We start from the raw sequence: 23,933 nt of genomic DNA, 5'->3' as shown, positions 1-23,933 counted from the left end.
TGTTCTTGTACGGACAACCACGCTGTCACCATGAAGATTCTTTATATGGGCGTATGTCTAACTGAACCTTTGATTTGATTGAAAATCACCTTGTTCATGGTACTTATTCATTTTTTTCTAATAGGTTTTCCGGAATGACACCCAGCCAGCTCTCCAGCTATGCGGGGAAAAGGACCTCAGCAGGTACGAGTTTCACATGAATCCTGCGACCGACTGAAATCTTTGGCTAAAGATCTATAGCTTTTCGCGCTTTACCCGTCAGAAGTACGCCCACTGGTCCCTTTCCACCCCGTCATATTTCATTCGCTAACCGCCATGCACCTGTCAGCTATGATGAATTCTTGATGCTTTTCAACAAGACAGTCGCCGAGAGGACAAAGCCAGGCCAACGACAGGACATTGAAGAAAAGGCCTATACCTTCCACGCTTACGGCCGGACCGAGGGTGTTGCCGGCGTTATCGTTACCGACGGGGACTACCCTGCCCTAGTGGCGCACCAGCTTTTGGGCAAGATCGTAGATGAGTTCCTTGCCAAATACCCGCGCACTGCATTCTCCGATCCCTCCTTGCGCGACAATGCGTGCCCTATGCCGCAGCTCAAAGACTACATCGCCAAGTATCAGGATCCAAGCCAGGCCGACAGCATTATGAAGATCCAGCAGGAGCTTGATGAGACTAAGATTGTTCTTCACAAGACGGTAGGATTGTCTAGTACAGATCGCATGATTCTAGGCGCTAACCCTTTACAGATTGAGAGTGTCTTGGAGCGTGGTGAGAAGATCGACTCATTGGTCCAGAAGAGTGATGGACTGTCAGCTCAGAGCAAGATGTTCTATACCCAGGTATGCGACCCCAATATTGGCTGTGAGGCCCTAGAATGTGCTGACGCAATCAAACACAGGCCAAGAAACAAAACTCTTGCTGCATTTTGATGTAAACAGAGATTGACCGTACATGGTGTATTCCGTTATGACTTTCTGTTCTTAAATTTAGCCTTACTCGTGTAATCAGGCACCGAAACGATCTGTTTGGCTATGGTATTTGTTCTCACTCGTCGATGTATATGGTTCTATTTCAATCTCAGGCGTGCATGTAGCGTTATGCTTCCCTCCAGCGTCCTTATAGCTGCATCGGAAGCGAGCTCTGAAATGCATTTAGGATATTACACGCCAAGGGGTATTTATCAGCGATGCCCGTGCTCCGGTCGAGCTCAGCGGTGGTGACGAGCAATGCAAACGCCAGTATCAGGACTTACAAATATTTTCTGGACATCTCAGCGCCACCAGGCTTGCATACAGGACCAGGGAGTTTTTTTCGGGGCCAGGTGGGTTCATGGAATGGAAAGAACATATAGGATATCGAGAGGAACAAGATAAATTCAATGGGAGATTCAGGAACAAAAAGCATCCGACAACTGTACAACTCGAATAGTCGATATGAATGTGGCCGGAACATGGATGCAGAAACAGTGTGCTTGAACAATTTTGACCTAAATTAGATTTCACAGAAGACAATGGAAGAGAAGCTGTGAGATATACTCCATGAGTTTGAGTTGAGCCTGAACCTGAAGGGCCCAAACAATGATGTCATCTCTCTCGCGACCTCACGGGCTCCACCTAGTCTCTCGACGTGACTTGGGGGCCGTTTTATTTGCTCCAATATGCTTCAGTTATGACTGGAACATGAATATATGCCTTCTTTCATGCTTGCTGTCTAGTTTCTAGTGCTGAAACTGGCCATGGGTAATATACCAGGACGAAGCAGGCGTTGCATAGAATGTCGGCGTTTGCTTTGAGTACGTCCAGCGTGCAGCAAGGTTCATTGAGGCAGGTGGGCCAGAGAGCTGTCAAGAGGGATTTCGCCATCAGATTTCTCGACACCTTAGACTTTTAATAGTGAGCACATCTTATTAGTTTTGATACATGCATGACTCAGTATTACCACCATTTCAAGTTTGCTAATCATTATATCCATAGCTAGTTTGTTGCAGCTATCTTCAAAAACGAGCAACATGCATTCTCAACGTGCCTGTGGGTCGATGTTCCCTTCCAGATACACACACCCAAAGACAGCATTTGATGGCCTCGTTGACATTTCTTTTGGCACTGGTGCCTTGTCTATCAATTGCTGAAAACATGATCAACGATCAGGGTAAGCATGGCGATTCGCTAAAGACAGAGTTGAACACTATGGTGCTTGAAGCAATATCAAGACTAAGCGCATGGTACTCAAAATTCTAGTCGATGACCGACCCTTGAAGCAACTGCCGATCAATGGTTCGAGGCTAGTCAGAGAGAGATACGCACGGCAATCCCCAGCCCAGCCTCTAGCCGTGGGACTTCAATGATGGCATTTCTTCTTGCAATGATTACTGTGTGGACTTCTTCTTGTCACAATCATGCGGATACTTTACTCACTTAGCATCTTACATTAATCGCAATATGTCAATGATCTGAGAGAAGGGACAAGGCGACCCACGACTCCCTATAGCTACCTGATTGGAGATAAAGCACAGGGGTATCTCACCCGCTGCTTGATGATCCGATCCTGTGTTGTCGTTGCAAGTGACTTCGTGTTTCGCAGACAACTGAAACTCCACCATCTACGGATGCGACCAGTGATTGCTGGGTTTCTCGGCCGCTAACCGCGATAGGTTAGCTTTGCAGTGGCCTGCATCAATCTTAACCTTAAAATGTGCAAAAGCAAACATATAAACTGACCTTTCTCCTATCTTTTTTCAGGATAGTACTATTCTCGGGTCATTCTGTCCCATTTCAGACATTACAATGAAAATTATCATTATTGGTGCTGGTATTGGTGGATGTGCAGCTCGCCTGAAGCTACAAAAACATCTTCCGCAGCCCATTGGATCAGATGAGACTCACGAGATCACCATCTATGGGACCTACAGTACTACATAGTCAGGAGGTTACAGCAATCTGAAGGGAAGAGATGCCTAAAAAACCCTCTATAATCCTTCTTGGGGTGGACTTGGTGTTGCTTCCAGTGGCTTGAACGTATTGAAACGCCTTGATCAAGACCTTCTGAAGGATTTTGTTCGCAGGGGATACGTCACAGCCACTTCCAATATGAATAGTGCTTCGTCAAATGCCAACACGGAAAGCCCTTCCATAGTCGCAAGTGGTCGCCACTCATTCTGGAAACCTTGCGGATATACATTCCCGATCAAAATATCATTAATAAACGAATAGGCAAAGATACAACCGGATCTGACGAGAGAAATCTGGTCTATTTCACCGACGACAGTCCTCTAGTAGAGGTGGATCTAATTATCGGCGCAGATGGTGTCCGTAGCACCGTTAAGCGTGGGCTTTTTCCAGATGCCGAAGAAGATCTATATCCGCCGAAATACGAGTAAGTGAAAATAGAAAGCCCATGATCTCTCTGGCAAAGGTTGTTCGATTTGTTATAGGCGTTCATGTTTAAGAGGGCCCTCGTCCGTGTTGGAGGATTCATCCCAGATGTCTTAGATCTCGTGGAACCGGGATCCAGAAATGTTATCTTCGGCGGCGACGGATTCTTCGGATACTTCTTCTCATAAGCCATTTCGGGGACGATTGACGACACTCGGAGTGATGATTGTTTTGATACATCTCACGGGAAATAAAATTGCATCTCTGGAGCAAGTATAATCCTACGTATGATATGGGTTCTAGGGTAGCTACATAGCAGTGCAGCCTGAGGTAGAGAAGAAGGAATCGCCGGCCTGTGTAGCCAGTCAACTGGACAACCAGATGCAACTCCGGTCGCGACTGACACCAGCACTTAGGCAGGTATTACCACCACATTGTTCGAAGTAGACGCCAGAAACGCATTGACCCTATTCGAAGTGAATCGAAATCTTATTCAACCATAAACCGATCTCGAGCTCGAACTGGACGTGGCTTGCCGCTGTTCCGTGTTGATAGCCTATTGATAACCTATCCGGACGTCTATGGATCCATTACAATGACGTCGCCAAGCCTGTAGGCTATACGGGAGATTTCATATGAGCCCATATTGCGTACAGCTGCTTGCATGTACACGTTTGCACTTTCCCTCTATAAAATCCCCACGGAACTTCCCGCTGACTCCTTTCACCAAGACAACTTATTTCTTTCCGAACACTCCGTGCCACAATCCATCTTCGAACTTCACAATGGAGGAACCAACTTACGACTCAAGGTGAGCAAGAACCAATACAGCTCAGGTGATCACAAGTTAACTCAACATACAGCCGCCCAATGCCATCCCTCGAGATTGTCTACTCGTACAAACTGGTCGGCATCCCGAACAAAACAGTCGTCAGTCTGCGTGTCGAATTCCCACCGAACGGATCCACTCCGCCGCATCGTCATGGAGGTGCAAACGTTTCCGCATATGTTCTCAAAGGAACGCTTCTAAATAAAATGAACGACGAGCCGATGAAAACGATTCAAGAGGGTGGAAGTTGGTTCGAGGCGCCGGGATGTCATCATCGCATCAGCGATAACGCTAGCAAGACCGAGCCGGCGACGCTCATTGCTACCATAATCACGGATACTGAGGCATTCGAGAGGGATGGAATGGGGGCTCTCATCCAAATTGATCAGGAATATTTGAAATAAAATCGCCACGAATCAAAGCAATCAACAACATGAGGTCTTGCATCATGAGCGGAATCGCAATGTCTGTAGTTCAAGATCTGTTGAAGTGACATTTTTGAGGATTGTTTAGCTGAGAGCCATCGATGATCCTATTATAAGAAAACTGAACGCGCTTCGGTTATACCAGTAGTTCCCGAATTTAAGAAGGCAGAAAAATCGAAATCGCCGTCGGTTAACATGTCGAAGCCCGGTAATGCAAGTGATTGTGAATCAGAAAGAGGCAAATCAATGGTATCAATGGTTGTAACTGTCGCCGAACTAGTCGCTGGGTCCTTTGCCAATGATAATAATTCTCGCGCGATGGTACCTATCTCACGATACGTTCGTTTGCCCAGAGTCCAGTGCTCGCTCAGACGCTTCAAGGTACCCATAGTCAGACGAATTTTCTCACGACTTGCGGCTCGTCGATCCCCAGAAAATATGAATCTGCAAGCCGATAAATGAGCAATGGTCACATTAGCTATCATGCAAATGATAAATGGCGAATGCATATTCATATCAGTCGGCAGGGTCAATAGCTCATCGATGCTATTGATGGCTTGCGTGCATCTGGCAGTATGCAGATCGCGTTCATGTGCGTTGTTACAGTTGAGTTGGTCCGAAGGGGCTAATGGAGCACAGCGTGAGACGGACTCGATTGCGCTGTGAGTCAAGCCCGACAGCGGCCGATGGATCTCGACAGTATATCTGGAAGTGTGTCAGAAAGAAAGGCTGAAAAACCAAGAGTTTTGTAGCTCTTACGTGTGCATAATAAAGAGGGCTTTGAACATGACTTCATCAAATGATCCGTCTGGACGAACCAACTGCCTCTTCCCCGGAGGAAGGAGGGAGAACCATGCCAAGATACTAGTATCGGAGTTGGCAGCCATTCTAGCGTAGAGGTGATAATCAGTCGTGTTTCCTGGGGCCAAGGCTCGATCGATTCCGACAGTCAAGCCAATAAGCTGCGCATAAGATGAGAATTCTGTCTCATCTTCACCAAGGAATTCCCTGTTCTCATAATCATCCAGTGACTTTGGAGACGGGATTGTCTAATTAAAAGGTCAACTTGAGATATTGAAATTTGAACATCACAACTACCTTACCCTCTCTCATACTGCTCTTCTTCGCAAGGAAGATCAGTGGTAATTTCAATGCCACTTGTTCGAAATGGGTACATATGCGTTGATCCTATAATAATCAGCGATATAGCCCAGACCAAACTCAGGCTCAAGTTTCATACCTGCAATGTGAGCGTCGGTGATATAGATCACCCACCAAGTACGCCGCCAACTCTCTTCAACAACAGGATCAGCTTCCCCGTATGTTTGAGCAAACTCCTTTTTGTTCATGCCAAGGGCGACCGCCATACGAATGGCTTCGTCAAGAAGCTCAACGCCATTCTGGGTCTTGTTGCACCAGTAGATAGCAATAGAATAAAGCAGTAGGGCTTGTACATCGAAAGGGTTGAGGCGCCGTGTTTGTGCCCGAATCTCGGCCACGGACTCATGGGCTTGCTGGGCCAATGATTCGGATAGTTGCGGATGGGAATTATCAAAGACAGATCCGACATAACATATTACTTGAATAAGAGGTTGCAATTGCGTTTCCGTGAGACGATCTTTCAGAACTTGAAGTGGCAAGATGCAAGGATGGGCCGCATGAAAGAACTCGTAATACAAATTGAGAAATTGGGAAGCCGAATTGGAAGATGGATCAACATCTCGGCTAATGGTGATAGACGAGGCTGATGAGGTAGTAGATGTTGGTAGTGAGGAATGGAGCGAGCTTGCATTAACGGTTGTTGTAGGCGACAGCAGGATTCTCTTTGCTTTAGGATTTCCGCGCCGCCGTGATGCCGCGTAAACACATTGTATTGCGTTTGTGGCGCAGCGCGAGCAAACTGGCCTATGGCCGTCGCAGCGAACATGCTTGTACCGACATTGCGTGCACGAAAGGGAATTTCGTGTTTTGCGGCTCGTGGGTGTGTCCGCTGGGGTGTCTGACATGGCCGTTGAAGATCTGATATGGAGGGAAAAGAAAGCCAAGAGCATGCCCAGGCCCGGTGTTCCACTGGCCCCGGAGCCCGGCGCAGGGCCCCGCTCCACCGGGCTCGGCATCAGATTAGTCAGTTCCCGTCACAGCCCGGGGGACTACCGAGAGGGACTGAGACACTCCTTCAGACCCGCAAATACGACACCTACGAGGGGAGGATAATGCTCTGTTTGCGTCGAACCTTTCCGCCCAGTTTCCATTAATATCCTTCATTACTCAAACACTGCAGGAATGTCTGTCATGTAACCGAAGTACTTGCGGTCAGCATCACATGAAAGAGATACCTACATGAATGTAAGCTTGGAAGTACTGTCGATGCCCGCGGGCCGCGGTTCTAGTCAATAGTGACGCAGCTAGATGGTAAGACTGGTTAGATGAAGCATTGGTTATATTGATTCAATTCAAATTAGATAGGAATTCCAAAAATCGCGCTTTGAGATAACGATATATATCTCGCGAATCTCGGGCGCTCAGAACTGTTTTGCCAACATCACATCGCTGGTAAATCCATTGATACACACTCATGCTTTCGAAGGTGAACAATTTTCTTCTGTCTCACTCGTCGGAGTTGCATCACCATGCCAACCTTTGAATGCCCGAGTTCGTAACTTCAAGGCAAACATGCGATCAATCTCCATTGCCGTCCGACCTTTCATCTCTGGAATAGTCAACCACACTGCAACGAGGGCAACGGCAGCGAATCCTGCCATGACAAAACCTGTCTTTGCCTTGAGATTTCCTTTGTCGGAGTTGTAGATATAAGGTAAAATGATGGCAAACACTGCGGTGCCAATACCGCTGGTAAACCAGCCAATACCCTGGCTTTTCGCTCGAAGCTGCAGAGATGATGCTTCGGCAGCAACTACATGGGATGCAGGCCAGGATCCTAAACCGGAGATCATGACAATAACCATCATAGTGACCGCCGAATACCTGAAGTCAAGTTAGATTGGGGTTTAGGGGATCTCCGGTGAACTGGTGATCTTACCAGATTGTGACAACCCCCGTGAAGATTCCCGCAATTCCCATCGCGAACCACAGAACCATGACGATACCCAGGGTTAATATAATGAGGAATCTCCTTCCTAGTGCATTCAATGCCCATAGACTGACAACATTCGCAATCAAGCCTAATCCAATGCCCAGAATCAAGAATATCAAGCTGTTCGATGAGCTCATACCCACGACCTGCATAAAGTACGAGGCACTAGCCAGTAACTGCAATCCGAACATCTGAGGAATAATGTTGGCGAAAGCCACAATCAATGTGCGACGAGTATTCACTCCTTTGAAACAATCCGCATATGTATGAGTCGCGCTGTCCTCGTCTTCAGCCAGGATGGAGACGTGCAATTCGTCGATCACTGCCCGCGAGTCAGTTTGCGGCGTATCGAGCCTTTTCTGCTCCCTCAGAGCATCTTCCATCCTCCCTTGTCTCATCAGCCAGGTTGGACTCTCGGGCAGAAACCATGCCAAAGCGAACGGGATCACCGAGAATGGCCACTGCGATGCAAAGCAAATGCGATAGGACTGTGCACCCGTGTGCTTAAGCGATGTGTAAACCACGATCGAGCCAACTAGTTGTCCGAGAAGAGTGAAGATCGGGTAAAATGCAATAATCGGCCCTCGGAGGATAACAGGGAGCACCTCGGACATGTATGTCTGTGTAACGCACAGAAGAATGCCGATACAAATACCCTGGAAGAGCTTCCCCGCGAAGAACACCCCTCGGCGAGTTTCCATTCCGTCGGGCAGATCGGAGATATAGCATATTGCGACCGCGATGGTAGAGAGGAAACTGCCGATGGCGAGTGTGAGGCGGCGCCCACGTCGATCTTGATAGTATCCACCGAGGATAGAGCCGAACATCAAGCCGATGCAGCTGGACACGTTCCAAAGAGAAAGCCACATTGAGGGGATGATGTATTTACCATCCAGTTCCTGTCCGAAAACATGTCTTTTGCGTGTTAGCCGCCACTGACTGTATAGTCTCGAGAAAGGATGGGCATAAGTACTGGAATTGGGGCATTGCAGCCACCGTTCCCACGATGACCAGGTCATATCCGTAGAGTAGAATAGCCGAGCTCAATGCGAGACAATAGCCCACAATCCGGGGGAATTTCTTGACTGATTGCCAGAGTGGTATGTGGGTGCTTTTCCCATGCACATCCAGATCTGAGACATTCTCAAGGTAGTTGGAGCTAGACATGGCTTCTTTATCCTTCATAATGAAAGCAGACTGAAGAGTTGATGAAGGGAAAGGGGATCTCTCTTTGTTCAGAATTTATGGACAACCACTCCAGCATCGCAGACAAAGAAATATGCGCCCGAACTATAAAGGGGGCGAGGGCAGGGAACACCGCTGTTCTTAAAGCCCAAATTTGGCCAGAGACCATGCCAACCTACATATAGCTCGGAGCCCTTCTCAAATCGAGTGCTTCATTGGGGATTTCCAAAGCATTGACCGCGATGTGTGACAGACCAGGAGAAACTGGCTGATTTCTTGATCCCATTTGAGGACGAGGCGCACCCCCGCACGACTGCCAAGTGATCGGCTCTGAGAATTAGACTATCGCTTTGACAGAACAGCAGGGACACGAGTTCTGACATTTTCCTCTGCCAGGAATAGGGGGTCATGTGCCTGTCAGTGCGTAGCGAGAAAGCCAATAGGGAAAGCCACGTCGGCTTCCATTCGATCGTGAAGAAGGAGTGCGGATTTAGCCCTGCACCAGCCGTCCTCGTAAGCATTTAAACAGCCGAGGCAGCCCAGTTTAGAATGTAGCGAGATCCAGTTATTTTCTCATCAAATCGATAATTGCTGTTCACTGTATCCGCGCCCAGTATGTTATGCTCTCGTTGTGGGATTCCCCATCTCCGGGATCAATGTTTGTCCCAAAAAAGCAATCAGAATATACAAGCCCAAACTAGGTACAGGGCATGACTTGGCACTCGTAATAGCTAGCGTCCGTCGACAGAAGAGAAGTGAACGGTAGGAGATGTACAACGTAGCTTTGTTCATGGTTGGAAGCTGGCTAAATCAGTTAATCACTTCTCTAGGGAATGCAAATTATTCTATTGACGGATTTGTGTTATCTAGTTGGCCTTGGACTGGTCGCCCGAGGACCTGAGGAAGATCGAGTCAGAGCCCGATCGTGCTTCTTTCAATTTCTCCAAGTCTTCCAGCTGTTCCCTTAGCTCCGACATCTGCTTTTCCAACTCAGCCGACGACGCGATTCGATGTTTGAGCTCCATGATTGCCGCTGAGATCATCAGTAGACCAATGGAGGCAGGATACGCCCATTGACCAACCTGACTTGGACTCTCCTGTTCGGGCCCATCGTTATAGATTTGGATCTCTATCCAAATCACGAAGGCAATGATAGTGAATGGGCTCACAATCATGCTAAAGAGAATGCCGAAGAGAATGGCAACGTCCACAAGCAAATGCAGAAGTTTCTTGAGAGACTGATGATGGAAGATGAATCTTATACGGCGCCAGACCCTGATTCTTTTGGTTGTCGGTGTTAGGTCTTGTTGGTTGCCATCCCGGTCGATTGGTGGCGTCGTTCCAGCAATAAAATCTTCTTTAAAACTCCTCCACATAGCCTTTCTTTGTTTCCAGATGACCATGACTTGTGCTGATGGGATCCGGGATCTGTAGGGAAGGAACCGATAGGTCAAGAGCAGTACATTGAGGATCAGACACAGAGTGATAAGACTATAGATGTATCGTTTGGAGTAGATGACCTTTTCCAAGAATCCATGACTAGCTTTAACCTCAAAGTCTCCTGATTCAGCGACTGAATGCAAGGCGGTCGGTTGTCGTAAAATTTGGCTCGAATTGAAGCAGGGATTGAAGCAAATGTCTCCTAATTGGCCCCACCGCGTCATGTTCGAAAATGTGTCCCACACACTATTGTTCCATGTGGATGTCCTCCACGAGGCTTGCCAGCCATCATTGGTTGTGTCACTGAAAGGTGGGAGATCCGGAAAACAAAACATGTACTGAGGGGGTGTTTTCGACTTTCTGCCCGCATATACGAGGGCACAAATAGTACCGGCCAGCATCAGAGCGTGCCATATATAGAACAAAAGGTTCCTTGCTCGGTCATGAGTCAGGATTCGGGACCAGCATTGTAGGGGCAGAAAGACAAGATAACCAGTGACGACAATTGCGAGAACGGCATCTGCGTCAAGCTCGAATGATGCGGGCGAGACCATCACATGGTCGGTCTCGGTGATCAAGGATGAAAAGTCGTTTTGCAGGCTGGTGTTGGCAGGCAGATATGGGATAGTGACAAGCCCAGGGTCTTGTGGCTTCTGGTGACTAGAGACCATGACGAAGGTCTGAATTGCTGCGGTCCCAGCATATGTCGCCGCAGCTCCGAGGAACACGTTCATGACCCATCCTGTCCATCGAGTCACACAGGTAGCCAAAAGAAGGGCATAGAATAGGTATCGGGGACACGAATTGTAGACGGTACTGATAGGATAGTAGCAAAGAGTCTCTTGTGCAATGAACAAGGGAGTGCCTGTGGTGTTGTCCATTTGAGGAATCCACGCATGGGCACAATTGGAGAGCCCGTGGATTGAGACAAGATACAGGAATCCATTGAATTTAGAGTTCTTATGATCCTCCTAGTTTGGTGTTAAGGCTGCCATTTCCTTTTTTTTCTTTTTTTGCTTTGCCATTCGGTTTGGGCATCGCCGCATGTACAGACCTCACGGCCAGTGCTGACGTCATACATGTTCTCCACCGCCGATTTCGTTCCTTTTGATTCACCAAGCAGTGTCATTTTATGGAGGTGACATTGAATTTCCATGTGGAGACTCCTTTTCATCATGTCATGGTATGGAGTAGAAGAATGCAGCTTAATAGCCACCGTCCTGGTCTCCTCGGATAGGAAGGCCAAGATGTTCTCTCAGGCGATAGATCTCTAGGACTATCGCCTGGCGACCTCTCTCGAAACCCCACAAATGAATCACTAGGTGAGAGGTTTGAAAGCTTGGTTATTTCTTATTCGTATGTGCTATTACGATCGTCGGGTCTGTTCAGCAATGATGGGGTTTGATACCTCTCATGTCCATATCTTCTTCAAGCCACTAATCTTAGCAAAGGAGGCTGGGCATGAGGTGCTTCCAGTGAAGATCGGTGGCAGAAAGCGAGGATCGCCATTGGCTAAGTCAGATCAAATTGATTCATCATTGCCTTTTCCAAAAGTGATACATATCAGATTTTGGGGATGTAAGGATCAGCAGGGGTAGGGCCCAGTCACTGCGCAGACCTGTCGATCTCTGCTGTGAAAACCTGCATAACCAACATGGTCACATTTAGGACTTAGTTTAGATAGTTCGGGAGTTCGCTTCCTTTCCAAGACAACTCTCTCCCTCCTCTCCCTTTTCAGCCCTACCTCGTAGATCTAATCACAATCACCACGCCGACATAACCTAAAGCAGACCTCTGTCCGAGCACCAAGCAGTGAACAAATCTGGCATAATCGACAGTATCGACCCTGAGATATGTGTCGCTGCCATGCTATGAGCAAGAAGCATGGACATTTCTGATGGAACCTTTCCTTGATGGGCGAAGGAAGAAGCAGAATAAGAAGAAAGAAGTTATAATTCCTTAGGTCTGGAAACACACGGAACTTGATAGTCTCTGGAAACTAGCAAACTATCAGCTCAATCTACTACGATGGATCAGGTATTAGGAGGCATATCAACAATTCCGATCAAAGACCAAGCTATTATAGGACTGTGATACATCATCCTATGTGAGAAGTTAGAAGGACAAGGGCCAAACAGAGGTTGGTTCGTGAAAGACCTACGAGATTAGCATATGTACAGTAAGGGGGCGGTCGTTTCGGTCATCATTTGGGTCTTGCTTGACCACGCTTTGCCAATTTCCGCCATGTGGGGAGGGCCATCTGCCTAGGTATTCAGGTTGTTATTATTATGGCAGCGTTTCATGATCACCGGGTTTCACAGTGACATCCACTGCTGAGAACCCACTTTCTCCAAGCTTCATAGCTCATTCATTCCGGCTGTACTTTTGATGAGTGGCTTTGGTTTCCATCGGAGGAAGTATTTCTGGATCGAGTTTGACTTCCCCCCGCCCTAACTCATTTGATGCAGCTATTATTGTAGCTCGTTTTCTGATTCGCAACTCGTGACTTAGGTATATTCGTGAAGTCAGTCTATCTTGGTTGGGCGAGTCATTTCGTATTATATCGTATAGCCCGCCGGTAGTAATCTTGAGTGTCGGCATTGACAAGACGGGTGGCTGTCAAAGGGAGAAGTGACACGCATTTTCTGAAGCCAAGCTGTTGCCCTATTTTTACATCATCTCCTCAACGCGAGAATTATAGTCATCCGCGCCTCATAGCAGATTTTCTTACTGTGGGTTGCGCCGTAGCCGGCCGAGATCGAGATAGGGGTTGGAATGTGGTTTTATTTGCGCAAAATTCGCTTTCACAAGCTTCGCGATCGCCTTTCTGAACCGGTTTTCTCGCCTTTGGCAGTTCAGCTCCACTAGGTTATTTGGCGTACGAAGTACGAAGGATGTACGGCATATTTTGTGTCTTTAGACATTTCCCCGCTTCCTGAACGTGCTCATGATGCAGAGAAGGTCGGTGATCGACATCCCAGAAAGATGAGGATCATCGCTGTCTTGGTCCCTTTTGGCCTGGTGGCCGAAGTCCGTCGTATTTCCCCCGGATATCGTATTTCCGTCGTATAGAGATGCCGAGGCCGCTTTCTCTGATAGATAAAGCGAACTATAAGAATGTCCTCAGGTTCTTGTTTTCAAGGGGATTTCCAGGGCCATCGACTCAATTGCTCGGTCTTTGACAATGTTTTGGCGCTGTGACACAGCCAACATGCTACCTTTGGCATTGACATTGGCAGGCATTTTCGGGCCCATTGGTTCATATGCCAGTGAGCCTGGTCCATCCGCCTGTTCCAACATCACAACCCAACTGGGGTCCTCGAAAGTTGTCACCAGGAAGTTGAGTCTGAAGTACATCACTAGCACCGAGTACTGGAGCACCCCTCAGGGCAAATATAAACCTTCTTGCATCATTTATCCTGAGTCCTCAAAGGATGTCTCCGTGGTGCTGCAAGCCGTTCGAGCAGCCGACAGCCGCTTCGCGATCAAAGGAGGAGGGCATAACCCCAACAAGTTCTTCTCCTCAACCGACAAGGGTGTGCTCATTGACTTGACCAAGCTCAACAAGAAGTCCTATGACCCGGAGACAACCCTGGCTACATACGAGCCAGGTGGTGTCTTCGGTGACATCTACGAGTATTTCGAGCAATACAATCGCACCGTGGTGGGCGCCCGACTCTCCGGAGTGGGAACCGGCCTAGCGCTTGGTGGCGGTATGAGCTATCTGTCGCCGCAATACGGCATGGCGTGCGATTCCTTCCGAGAGCTGGAAATTGTTCTTCCAGATGGCCAAATTGTGACGGCATCCAACACTTCAAATCCCGATCTGTTCTTTGCATCGCGTGGCGGTGGAGGCAATGCCTATGGTGTAGTCACAAAGTACACCGTGCAGAGTCGCCCAATTGGCGAGTTCTTCGCTGGGAATCTTATCTACGCGTTTCCTCAGAAAGACACTGTTATCGAGGCTATTAGTGATTTCATTCGATACAACACCGATCCTAAAGCTAGCATCATCGGCACCTATGAGAAGCTACCTACCCCTAATGGAAACCTGAATCTAGACGAGGCCATCATCATGTTCCTGGTCTATGACGGCCCCGATCCAGGTGACGCGTTCAAGAACTTCACCAGCATTTCTTCTCTCCTCGACACCACTGGAATCAAGACCTATGCGGAGATAGCCGACATGCCAATCCCCATTTCCACCGAGATTTCACGGGGAGGAAACCACTTCCGAGTTGGAGTTCACCGTGCCGATAACGATGAGTGCAAGCGTGCCCTTGACATCTGGCGCAATTGGGCCGAGAAAAACAAGGGCAAATACTTCCTCCTATCGCTTGATTATCAACCCGTACCCAAGTCCTTGACGGATGCCAGCAAGGCTCAAGGTGGGAACGCGATGGACATGCCAGATGGTCCATGGTTTTGGTTGAACTATCTGCTCACCACGCTGCCGGGGATGAGTCAACCTGATGTTGATGCCATTCAATCCAGCTTCCGAGATATGGTAAAGTCTACCACCGATGCTGAAGGTCTTCCGCTATTCATCAACGATGCAGCCTTTGATCAAAAGCCTTTGTCAACCTTTTCAACCTATGCAAAGTTGCAGGAGATCAAGAAGAAGTATGATCCGGATAATTTCTTTGCTGACAAGACTGGTGGTTGGTCATTTGACTAGATCTGGAATCTATGTCTATAGTAATATATGTCATTATCCGCGAGGAGAATTAATGTCATTAGTAACAATGTTGGGGTTTGGAATCTTATCCAAAGTGATTTATACCAATCGAACTATAGTGCACGTGAACAATCTTTGAGCGTAAACAAGCTCATGATATGGCAGGAGTGATAAATGGTCAAATCTTAAACTATTGTATCGGGTGCAGGCTTAGTAGATTAGAGCATTCCATGATTTTGAAAAAAGAAAAAAAGAAAATGGAATATCGTATTTGAACAGCTGAGGAGGTCAAGCTGTGAGTGTCCCAATCCGGTCCCCGCTCTATATCAAAATCCATATTTATTTACTAGGGTTTCTCACTCTCTATCATCCAGATTGTCCCATTTATTTTTCATTTCCCAACACACGTTTTCAGCGTCTTCCAAATACCACTCGCGCCAATTGCAATGTCATTCCACCCATCATAAAGCGGGAAGATAACCACTGCACCAAATGCAGCGAACTGCCAGATGATAGCGACAACAACCCACCCCGCGAAGAAAGATTTTGTGAAAATATAGTCGCGGTAGAGTGGAAGCGGCCAAGCAACAAATGTGACCAGCACAATGGTCCCGAACATGTACCAAGCAATTTTGAGCCATCTATACAACTCTTTCAATGTCGCCTCATCGAATGGATGCTGGAATTGATCAAGGCTGATCTCACTAGGAGAAGACTGGGAGGTTGACTTTATCTGGGCTTTTTCGCTGATGCCGCCAATCCGCTCAGGATCATTGTTGATGCTTTCTGGTTGACTGTCGGAAATGGGCGTCACAGTTGCGGCTGCATTCTTCGATTCGCTTCCATGATCTTCCTCGCTGCTCTCATTGAGTGTGCTTGTGTCTGACGCTTGGATTTCTGCGCTATCTGCTAGCTCGATTCGCAGGAAGACTCTCCAGTCAAACTTATAAGGTTTGTAGAGTGACAGCACAACAGAGTAAAGGGCGGGTGAGAAGAAGGATGCAATGGCAGCATATAGTGCTGGATAGTTGTTTGTGGTTGTTGTGATGTTGATAGTGCCATACATTGAGTGAGTCGTGGCTAACCAGACAGCGAGACCCGAGAAGAAGCCAAGTATGGGAGCGACAATTGCAGCTAGTCGGGTCTGCCGAGACCAGAACAGAGTCAGAATCATGGGGATAATTCCGGGACATGAGATAATCGGTCTCAGATAACCGATCCATGTCATGTTTGCTCCTCCATAATTCAGAGCGATCGAAATGCCGGTGATGAAAACACCGTGGATCACTACGGTCATGTGGCTCACGCGCACAAGTTGCTGGTCTGTGACCTTCGGGTTGAAGTACGTCTTGTAGATGTCATAAGAAAGAATACTGCTGACGGCAATCATCGATGAGGACACGGTGCTTGTGACAGCCATGAACAGGAGGATGAAGAATCCAATGATTCCTTTGTCTCCGATGAGCGCTTTGATGGTGTACGGCATCACCATGCCCGAACTCACTTCGGTGGCAGTGAGTACACCAGGATAGGTTGGGAAAATAGGTGTGTCGTGGATTGCCCTTGTTGCCAAACCGATGACAGTGCCCAGGCCCCAGGGGATACCGAAGACGGCCAACGCGGCGATGTTATACCCGGGCACTGTTGCGTTCACCTCTGTCGCGAAGCTCTTTTGCCAAAACGCGGTGTCCTGTCGATGATATGTTAGCTCTCCAATTAAATCACGGTGGGGAATGAACTTACCATAACGACGAGTGCCAGATTTCCAAACTTGAGAATCAACCCCCAAATAATTGCATCCTTGGACTTGAATGTGAGAAGCGAACCTTCATAGTTTCCAGGAACGTAATTATCTCCAGCTGTTGCCATAACCTTCTCCCACAAACCCCCAAGTCCACCAATAGCCGAGTTTGTCAAAACGGCGATCGTGAAGTAGATGATAAGAATGAGTGCAATAGCTGTGTGCAGGAAGTCCGTTAGGAACGTGGCCTTTAGACCACCCACAGCTGTATATAGCACCACTGCAGAGAAGTGAGGTTAGCTTCCTCTTCCTCAATAATCATCCGAAGGAGACTGACCTCCTAACGGAACCAGGACAGTCGCTGCAACATAATGCATGCCAGAAACCCCATGGATAAGCTGTGAACCTGTCATGATCATAGAAGCGCAACCAAAGACATTGTTGACCAGATTGAGCAAGATAAACACGATATGTCCAATCTTGCCATAGCGCATGCGCACCACTTCAAGTGATGTATGCGCATACGGAACTCGAATCTTGGCCATCACGCCCAGTGCGGCCATCAAAGCAATTTGGAAGCATAGACCAGATCCCCACCACTAATTCTTTGTCAGTTGTGTACAGGTGGAAGGATACAAGAACACATACCAGACCCACAGCCAGACCATACTTGTATGTCATAGACGCACACAACACCGTCTCATTGATCCACATCCAGGAGCTGAAGACTGCAGATGCACATAAGCCTTTTCCTACCGAGCGATTGGCGACCATGAACATTTCCGACTTTCCAGAATCCTCGGCCAGATACGCTTTTTGGATTTTGACGGCGATTAAGATCACACCGCAGAACACGACACTGAGGCCGATTAGCAGACCATAGGCCGCCCCCTGCGGGATCAAGGCCAATTTGGCTGTATCTATGGAGTTCGACATGTCTGGCTGGGCAAAGTAGAGCCAAGTCCAAAGCCAAGTCTAACATGTGCAGGCCGAGAGATATTTATTGCTTGGAGGGTCTATCAAATCTTGAATGCCGAGCCTTCTCATCGTGGAGCTCCAGCCAATGGCTGTTTTCTGACGAATTGCGCAACAATTACAGTCGCCATGCGGTGGACATCTCTCACGTCGTCCATGTCCTCAATTGCGTTATGCGGGACAATTGGGGTCCAGGCATCCTCAAGGGCCTAGTAATTGAACGCTCTTTGACCTCGAAATGAAGCTAAAAGTGCGAAAAAACACGAAGTGCGAATAATATGTGAACATGGTGGGGATGATGGTTGGTATGGCGTGCCCTCGTTGCCAAATTGCGAGAAAAAGATGTGCAATCGCGAACAACTAAAAGTCGTTGCGCTCCATACACCGACAGGGGTTCCATATGTCGGCCGATAGAGAGCATTCAACATATTCCATCCAAATAACGAAATGGGGTTCGAATAGGAGTTTGATAACTGGGCAAGCTTCGGGGACCTGGCGATGACAGGCTTGGCGTATAGTTCGGACTATACAAAGTGGCGCTTCCCCTGGCCATCAGTGTCTCTCTAAACTCACCAAGTCAGATAAAAAATATTCCTTCAAAATGAGTGAAACACTACCCACTCCCAGCAAAAAACAAATCATTCTCAATGCGTTCGTGATGAACACTCCCGGCCATTTGGCACCCGGGCAATGGAGACACCCCAGAAACAAGACCGATCAGTACAACACACTGTCATTCTGGACCGATCTCGCCCAACTGCTCGACCAAGCAGGTTTTCATGCCATGTTCATTGCAGACACCCTAGGTGCATACGACGTGTACAAAGGCCCTGCTAATGTGGTGCCGGCATTGGCATCAGGCGCTCAATTCCCCGTCAACGATCCTTTGTATCTTGTCCCGTCGATGGCTGCAGCTACGAAGAATCTCATTTTCGGCGTCACTGCCAGTTTAACATACGAGCCACCATACTCATTCGCGCGCCGACTGTCTACCGTGGACCATCTCAGCCAAGGTCGGGTGGCGTGGAATATTGTCACCTCGTATCTGGATAGTGCCGCGCGGAACTATGGGTTGAAAGAGCAAATTCCCCACGATGAGCGATATGCGATCGCACATGAGTACCTCGAGGTGCTTTACAAGCTCTGGGAAGGGAGTTTCCGAGACGACGCCGTGCTGGCTGACCGACAACTCGGAACATATATTGCTACTGATGCTGTGCGAGAGATCAACCACAAAGGGAAATATTTTGATGTCCCTGGGCCGCATTTCTGCGAGCCATCTCCACAGCGCACTCCATTTCTCTTCCAAGCCGGTGTGTCAGAGGCTGGAAATCAGTTTGGTGGGAAGCATGGAGAAGCAATCTTCGTCGGCGGACAAACTCCCGAGGCCACGCGCTTGACTGTGGACAATATACGGAATATTGCCAAACAGCATGGTCGCGATCCCAATCACATTAAAGTCATTGTTGGGATCAATGTGATCGTTGCCGCAACTGATGAGGAGGCAAAGGCAAAGCGCGAGGATTATCTTCAATATGCGGATGAGGAAGGTTGCTTGGCTTTGTTTGGTGGATGGACTGGAGTCGATCTGTCAAGTTACCCTGATGATCAAGACTTCCGATTCAGCGACTCTCCAAAGGTCCAGGGCATATTTAAAAGGTTGTCTGAGACTGTGCCCGGGAGTGATAATCTGCCATGGACCAAGCGAAGAATTGTGGAGTATCTCAGTGTCGGTGGACTTCAAGCCAAGATTGTTGGCAGTCCCACGACAGTTGCAGATGAGTTGGAAAGATGGATTGAAATATCTGACGTGGATGGGTTTAACTTAGCCCATATTGTGAATCCTGGAACCTTTGAAGATATCATCGAGTTCTTACTGCCGGAACTGCGACGGAGAGGACGGTTCCGGCAAGAAGTTGAGAAGGAGGGTGCTACAGCCCGTGAAGTATTTATTGGAACGCAGCGATTGCCCGAGGATCATCCTGGAAGTCAGTACAAGTGGCGTGCTGGCGAGACGATCCCCAAATACCAGACTGCATTGTAAGGAGGTATAGAGCCAACTCTTGATCGTTGACATCGTCGGGCCCCACTGCGGATGACTTCATTTTTTGCTTAGTCGTGGATCCCCTCAAGATATTACAAATCAACATATGATCCTTTTAAATAGGTCTCAAGGTCTCACCTTCTGCATTATCTCATTCTATCTTACACCAATCCCTACGTTTAAACATGAAAGAAGCCATTGTTGACCACACCACCACGGTCACCATCCGCGACGTGGACATCCCCACTCCTCAACCCGGCCAGGTTCTCATCCGGGTTGTGGTGTCAGGTACAAACCCAAAGGACTGGAAACTCCCCAAATGGAAACCAGAAATCGCGATCAACCAGGGTGACGACATCGCCGGCTATGTCGAGGCAGTGGGAGAGGGAGTCCACGGCTTCCGTAAGGGAGACAAGGTCGCCGCGTTCCATGAGATGTTCAGTCCGCATGGAAGTTACGGCGAGTATGCCATTGCCTGGGAACACTCAACATTCCATCTCACCGAGAAGACCAGCTTTGAAGGTATGTCCCAGTCCAGCGATCTTGCACTATAACGAGACTAACAAAAGAACCCACCAGAGGCTGCAACTGTCCCCCTCGCTGCGATGACTGCTGCGTTGGGCTTGTACCAAGAGCTGAAACTGCCTCTACCCTGGAGTCCTGCCAATAAGCCTACCCCACTGGTGGTATACGGTGCCGCCTCAGCAGTTGGTGCTTTCGCGATCAAACTTGCTCAGCTATCCAACATTCACCCTATCATTGCCGTGGCCGGTAAAGGCGCTCCCTTTGTTGAGACTCTGATCAGCAGAGAAAAGGGTGATACGATCATCGATTACCGTGAAGGCGACGAGGCCATTCGCTCTGGTATCAGAAACGCTGCTAACGGCATCCCCGTTCACCACGCCTACGATGCTGTCTCCGAGAAGGGAAGCTATGTTAATATCAGTGCTGCTCTCGATACACCGGGAAAGATTGCTGTCGTTCTGCCTGCAACCGTGGATGAGGCGTACGAAGACATTGAAATTCGTCAGATCATGGTTGGCAGTGTGCACGCGCCTCCTGCTGAGGGTCAAACCCTCGGCGACAAGGAATTTGGAGCTGCGATCTTCCAATTTATCGGCCGTGGCCTTGCACAGGGTTGGTTCTCAGGTCACCCACATGAATTGCGAAAGGGTGGTCTGGGAGGCATTGAGAGTGCATTGAAGGATCTGGCGGCTGGCAAAGCATCCGCAGTGAAATATGTGCTTAGAATTGCCGAGACCGAGGGAGTCCAGCAATAGTGATAGTATCTGAGACACTAGAATAGCTCCCTCACTCTACTTCATACTGTATGAATATTATGAAAATTGATGCTTCACCAAACCGAACAGTCTCCACACCAAATCGGGATGTATAGATCGGGATCGCGATGACATCACCAGCAATAAATTCTTCAGCGCGTCGCGTATGCCCCCCAATTCTCCTCAATCAAACGACAATTCCCACATGACAACCAGACCCAAAACAACCATGGCCAAACGCACCCTCGATGCATTCTTCAAACCCTCCACCACCCCTCCAAAACGTCCAAAGACCGAACCGTTCGAACCCAACCCCCAAATCCCAACCCCCGAGCCTCCAACCAAAGCTCCAAACGAAGAAGCCAAACCCCCAAGCCAACACCCAAGCTACCCAATCCCAATCCCCCAACTCCCATCACACATCGAAGTCGGCCTAGAACACGCAACACCGGCCAAACAACCCCTCAAAGTAAACAACCAACCCCACCTAGACCTCCTCCATTTCCAACCCTACATCCCCCGCACAACCGCCAACGAACTCTTCAAATTCCTCCGCCGCGAGCTCCCCTTCTACCGCGTCAGATACACAGCCCGACGCGGCGACATAGAAACCCAAATCAACACCCCCCGCTGGACAACGGTCTTCGGCGTCGACGCAACATCCACATTCACAGAAACCCGCAACCCAAGCCTCCTCGAAACAAAAACCAACCTCCCAATCCTTCCAACAAAATACCAATGCACGCCGCGCCCAATCCCAGCCTGTCTCGAGGTGCTCCGCAAACAGGTTGAAGCAGCAAACGCCGCGGCGGGAACAGACACGAGCTACAATTTCTGTCTGGTGAATTACTACGCGAGCGGGGAAGATAGTATCGCCTTCCACTCCGACGACGAGCGGTTTCTGGGGCCGGAGCCGAATATCGCGTCGCTGTCGCTGGGTGGAGAGCGGGATTTTTTAATGAAGCATAAGCCTTTCGTTGGTGGGAATTCGAACGGGGCTGCAGGTGGATCCGTGCATGGTGCAGCGATGGGCGGGTTGGGTTGCAATGCGACACAGGGGCCTGTTTCGGGGAGGTTGGATGGAAAGCTTTCTGGGCCGAAGGGTGGCACGGTGGCACTGCAGCAGATTAAGATGAATCTTGGGTCGGGTGATATGGTTGTGATGCGTGGGCCGACGCAGTCGAATTGGCTACATAGTATTCCAAAACGGAAGGGGAAAGCTGGGGAGGCGACGAGGGGGCGGATTAATATCACTTTTCGGCGGGCTGTTGTTCCTGGTGGGACGAATAATTATTATCATTATAATGTGGGTAGTGGGGGGATGTATAGGTGGGATGAAGTTGCGAGGGAGATGGTCCCGGAGACGAAGGGATAGCGATGCGAGGCTACGTGGGGGATTTCAAAAGTGGCAACGAAACAACACCAGTGTATGATTGAAACGAAGTAAAAATGTGAATCAAATAAAATGTACATATGTGCCGCAGCACGAAGAAAAGGTCTCATCCTCTTGGGTTGTTCGTGCAACTCAAGGCGAAACAGATGATAATCGCTGATGTCGGTAATACCCATGTCGGCACATTTCGGTTTTCAATGTACATTTTGGCCCCGACGGAAAAAAGAAGAAGTTAGACATCTAAGCAAGTCATCATATGGCGTTGGCACTGTGTCTTTCCAGTAGCCGTGAGTTTTCTCCCCTAGGGAGATCCAGCAACTGCCGGGTGATAAAGAAGAAAGCATCCCTCGTAGAGATAGAAGGAGAAGTATGGGTTCCCGCAGGCATGAATAAAATGGGTTCGATGATCATTACGTGAAGACGACTTCTTCGCCGTAGACGTCTCCGTAGCACTTGAACAGATCCGGGCAGCTGCAGATAGCATGTTAGGAAAGTAATCAAACATATCCGGTGTCACAACTTACTAGACAGGCTCCTTGCCGAAGATGATGTGCCATGTGTACTCCATAATGTTTGAGGTCACCTCATCCGGCAAATCGTTGTTCATGACCCAGTCGTACATGCGCTGATAATCAGAGAGGGGACGCTGGAGGATCTGCTCTCGGGAAACGGCGAACTGGGAGCAGCAGGGGGCGGCGACTTCACGCGGAACAGGCTCGTTGGGGAACAGCGCTTTCCAGGCATTAGCGTAGTGCGCCTCGCCTGGGCTTTCAGGGATCGGCGGTGAACGGAATGGCTGGATGGCAACGGGACATCCGGGGCTCAACTGGCAACGCAAATTGACGAAGCCTGCTTCGGCGACGAATTCCTTCCGCAATGCGCGCACCGAGTCCACGTTGCTATAATCCATGGTATCGATATGCCAACCGGCGATGATGCCGTCGCGGTGACTGTGCAGGAAGACCACGACGTCTGGAAGTTCGTTGTAGTGATCGACCAGGTACTGGAGGTAAGGGAGAGACTCGCGGCCCTTATTTTTCGGGGTGTGCATCGGAGCATTGGTATCGTCGACGGTGTAGACGATGCTGCGCCACCTGGAGATCATCAATTAGGCTCGTGCTTCCAACCAACCGCCACGACCGGGTCACTTACTCTGACAGTTCCGCCGAAACCCAAGCGGTATTTTCCTCCTTGAGCTTGGCCATCACGATAGCGCCCTGATTGGGCACCTCGATGTCTGTAGTCTGATAAACCAAGGCAGGTTTATTGTCCGAGGCGACCCGCCATTTCCGACGAGCGCTTGTATCATATTGGGGTCTGGGTTTGAGGGAAGTGCGGAAAGAGCCCCTGTCAAAGTGCAATAGATCTGTGAATGATTCACCCTCGGTCTTCAGGCTGCGATTGATGAGGAGGATGGTTATGATAATGATTGCGGCAGCCGCACCGACTCGAAGTGACAGCCTCATGGCATCACG

General features: G+C 48.9%; 11 protein-coding genes across 11 annotated transcripts; 6 read left to right on the top strand and 5 right to left on the bottom strand.

Moving 5' to 3' along the window:
* Positions 1-30: 30 nt before the first annotated feature.
* N7457_008603 (palmitoyltransferase YKT6) lies at positions 31-937 on the top strand (the record flags this gene model as incomplete). Its single annotated transcript, XM_057179646.1, has 6 exons — positions 31-51; positions 125-183; positions 241-264; positions 329-698; positions 750-842; positions 902-937. 6 exons carry the CDS (start codon positions 31-33, stop codon positions 935-937), a joined length of 603 nt encoding a protein of 200 aa, XP_057028032.1.
* A 3,222-nt stretch (positions 938-4,159) lies between these two features.
* Positions 4,160-4,607, top strand: N7457_008602 (cupin domain-containing protein; the record flags this gene model as incomplete). Its single annotated transcript, XM_057179645.1, has 2 exons — positions 4,160-4,185; positions 4,238-4,607. The coding sequence occupies 2 exons, from the start codon at positions 4,160-4,162 to the stop codon at positions 4,605-4,607; spliced, it is 396 nt and encodes a 131-aa protein (XP_057028031.1).
* Positions 4,608-4,738: 131 nt separating this feature from the next.
* N7457_008601 (uncharacterized protein) lies at positions 4,739-6,634 on the bottom strand (the record flags this gene model as incomplete). The annotated part of the gene is made up of 3 exons (XM_057179644.1): positions 4,739-5,333; positions 5,388-5,677; positions 5,804-6,634. The coding sequence occupies 3 exons, from the start codon at positions 6,632-6,634 to the stop codon at positions 4,739-4,741; spliced, it is 1,716 nt and encodes a 571-aa protein (XP_057028030.1).
* Positions 6,635-7,201: 567 nt separating this feature from the next.
* On the bottom strand, positions 7,202-8,907 carry N7457_008600 (uncharacterized protein; the record flags this gene model as incomplete). The annotated part of the gene is made up of 3 exons (XM_057179643.1): positions 7,202-7,613; positions 7,669-8,637; positions 8,696-8,907. The coding sequence occupies 3 exons, from the start codon at positions 8,905-8,907 to the stop codon at positions 7,202-7,204; spliced, it is 1,593 nt and encodes a 530-aa protein (XP_057028029.1).
* An 866-nt stretch (positions 8,908-9,773) lies between these two features.
* On the bottom strand, positions 9,774-11,228 carry N7457_008599 (uncharacterized protein; the record flags this gene model as incomplete). The annotated part of the gene is made up of 1 exon (XM_057179642.1): positions 9,774-11,228. One exon carries the CDS (start codon positions 11,226-11,228, stop codon positions 9,774-9,776), a length of 1,455 nt encoding a protein of 484 aa, XP_057028028.1.
* Positions 11,229-13,531: 2,303 nt separating this feature from the next.
* N7457_008598 (FAD-binding oxidoreductase) lies at positions 13,532-15,025 on the top strand (the record flags this gene model as incomplete). Its single annotated transcript, XM_057179641.1, has 1 exon — positions 13,532-15,025. One exon carries the CDS (start codon positions 13,532-13,534, stop codon positions 15,023-15,025), a length of 1,494 nt encoding a protein of 497 aa, XP_057028027.1.
* A 391-nt stretch (positions 15,026-15,416) lies between these two features.
* Positions 15,417-17,702, bottom strand: N7457_008597 (sodium:solute symporter family protein; the record flags this gene model as incomplete). The annotated part of the gene is made up of 4 exons (XM_057179640.1): positions 15,417-16,715; positions 16,769-17,046; positions 17,104-17,365; positions 17,415-17,702. 4 exons carry the CDS (start codon positions 17,700-17,702, stop codon positions 15,417-15,419), a joined length of 2,127 nt encoding a protein of 708 aa, XP_057028026.1.
* Positions 17,703-18,342: 640 nt separating this feature from the next.
* N7457_008596 (LLM class flavin-dependent oxidoreductase) lies at positions 18,343-19,785 on the top strand (the record flags this gene model as incomplete). The annotated part of the gene is made up of 1 exon (XM_057179639.1): positions 18,343-19,785. One exon carries the CDS (start codon positions 18,343-18,345, stop codon positions 19,783-19,785), a length of 1,443 nt encoding a protein of 480 aa, XP_057028025.1.
* Positions 19,786-19,970: 185 nt separating this feature from the next.
* Positions 19,971-21,065, top strand: N7457_008595 (zinc-binding alcohol dehydrogenase family protein; the record flags this gene model as incomplete). The annotated part of the gene is made up of 2 exons (XM_057179638.1): positions 19,971-20,307; positions 20,365-21,065. The coding sequence occupies 2 exons, from the start codon at positions 19,971-19,973 to the stop codon at positions 21,063-21,065; spliced, it is 1,038 nt and encodes a 345-aa protein (XP_057028024.1).
* Positions 21,066-21,270: 205 nt separating this feature from the next.
* N7457_008594 (alpha-ketoglutarate-dependent dioxygenase AlkB family protein) lies at positions 21,271-22,440 on the top strand (the record flags this gene model as incomplete). The annotated part of the gene is made up of 1 exon (XM_057179637.1): positions 21,271-22,440. The coding sequence occupies one exon, from the start codon at positions 21,271-21,273 to the stop codon at positions 22,438-22,440; it is 1,170 nt and encodes a 389-aa protein (XP_057028023.1).
* A 428-nt stretch (positions 22,441-22,868) lies between these two features.
* On the bottom strand, positions 22,869-23,924 carry N7457_008593 (DUF3431 domain-containing protein; the record flags this gene model as incomplete). Its single annotated transcript, XM_057179636.1, has 3 exons — positions 22,869-22,929; positions 22,983-23,552; positions 23,611-23,924. The coding sequence occupies 3 exons, from the start codon at positions 23,922-23,924 to the stop codon at positions 22,869-22,871; spliced, it is 945 nt and encodes a 314-aa protein (XP_057028022.1).
* Positions 23,925-23,933: the final 9 nt, after the last annotated feature.

Source organism: Penicillium paradoxum, assembly GCF_028828445.1.
Source record: "Penicillium paradoxum strain IBT 22861 chromosome Unknown utg000007l_segment0_segment0, whole genome shotgun sequence".
Lineage (NCBI taxonomy): Eukaryota > Fungi > Ascomycota > Eurotiomycetes > Eurotiales > Aspergillaceae > Penicillium > Penicillium paradoxum.
This window is presented reverse-complemented; position numbering and strand designations above follow the sequence as displayed.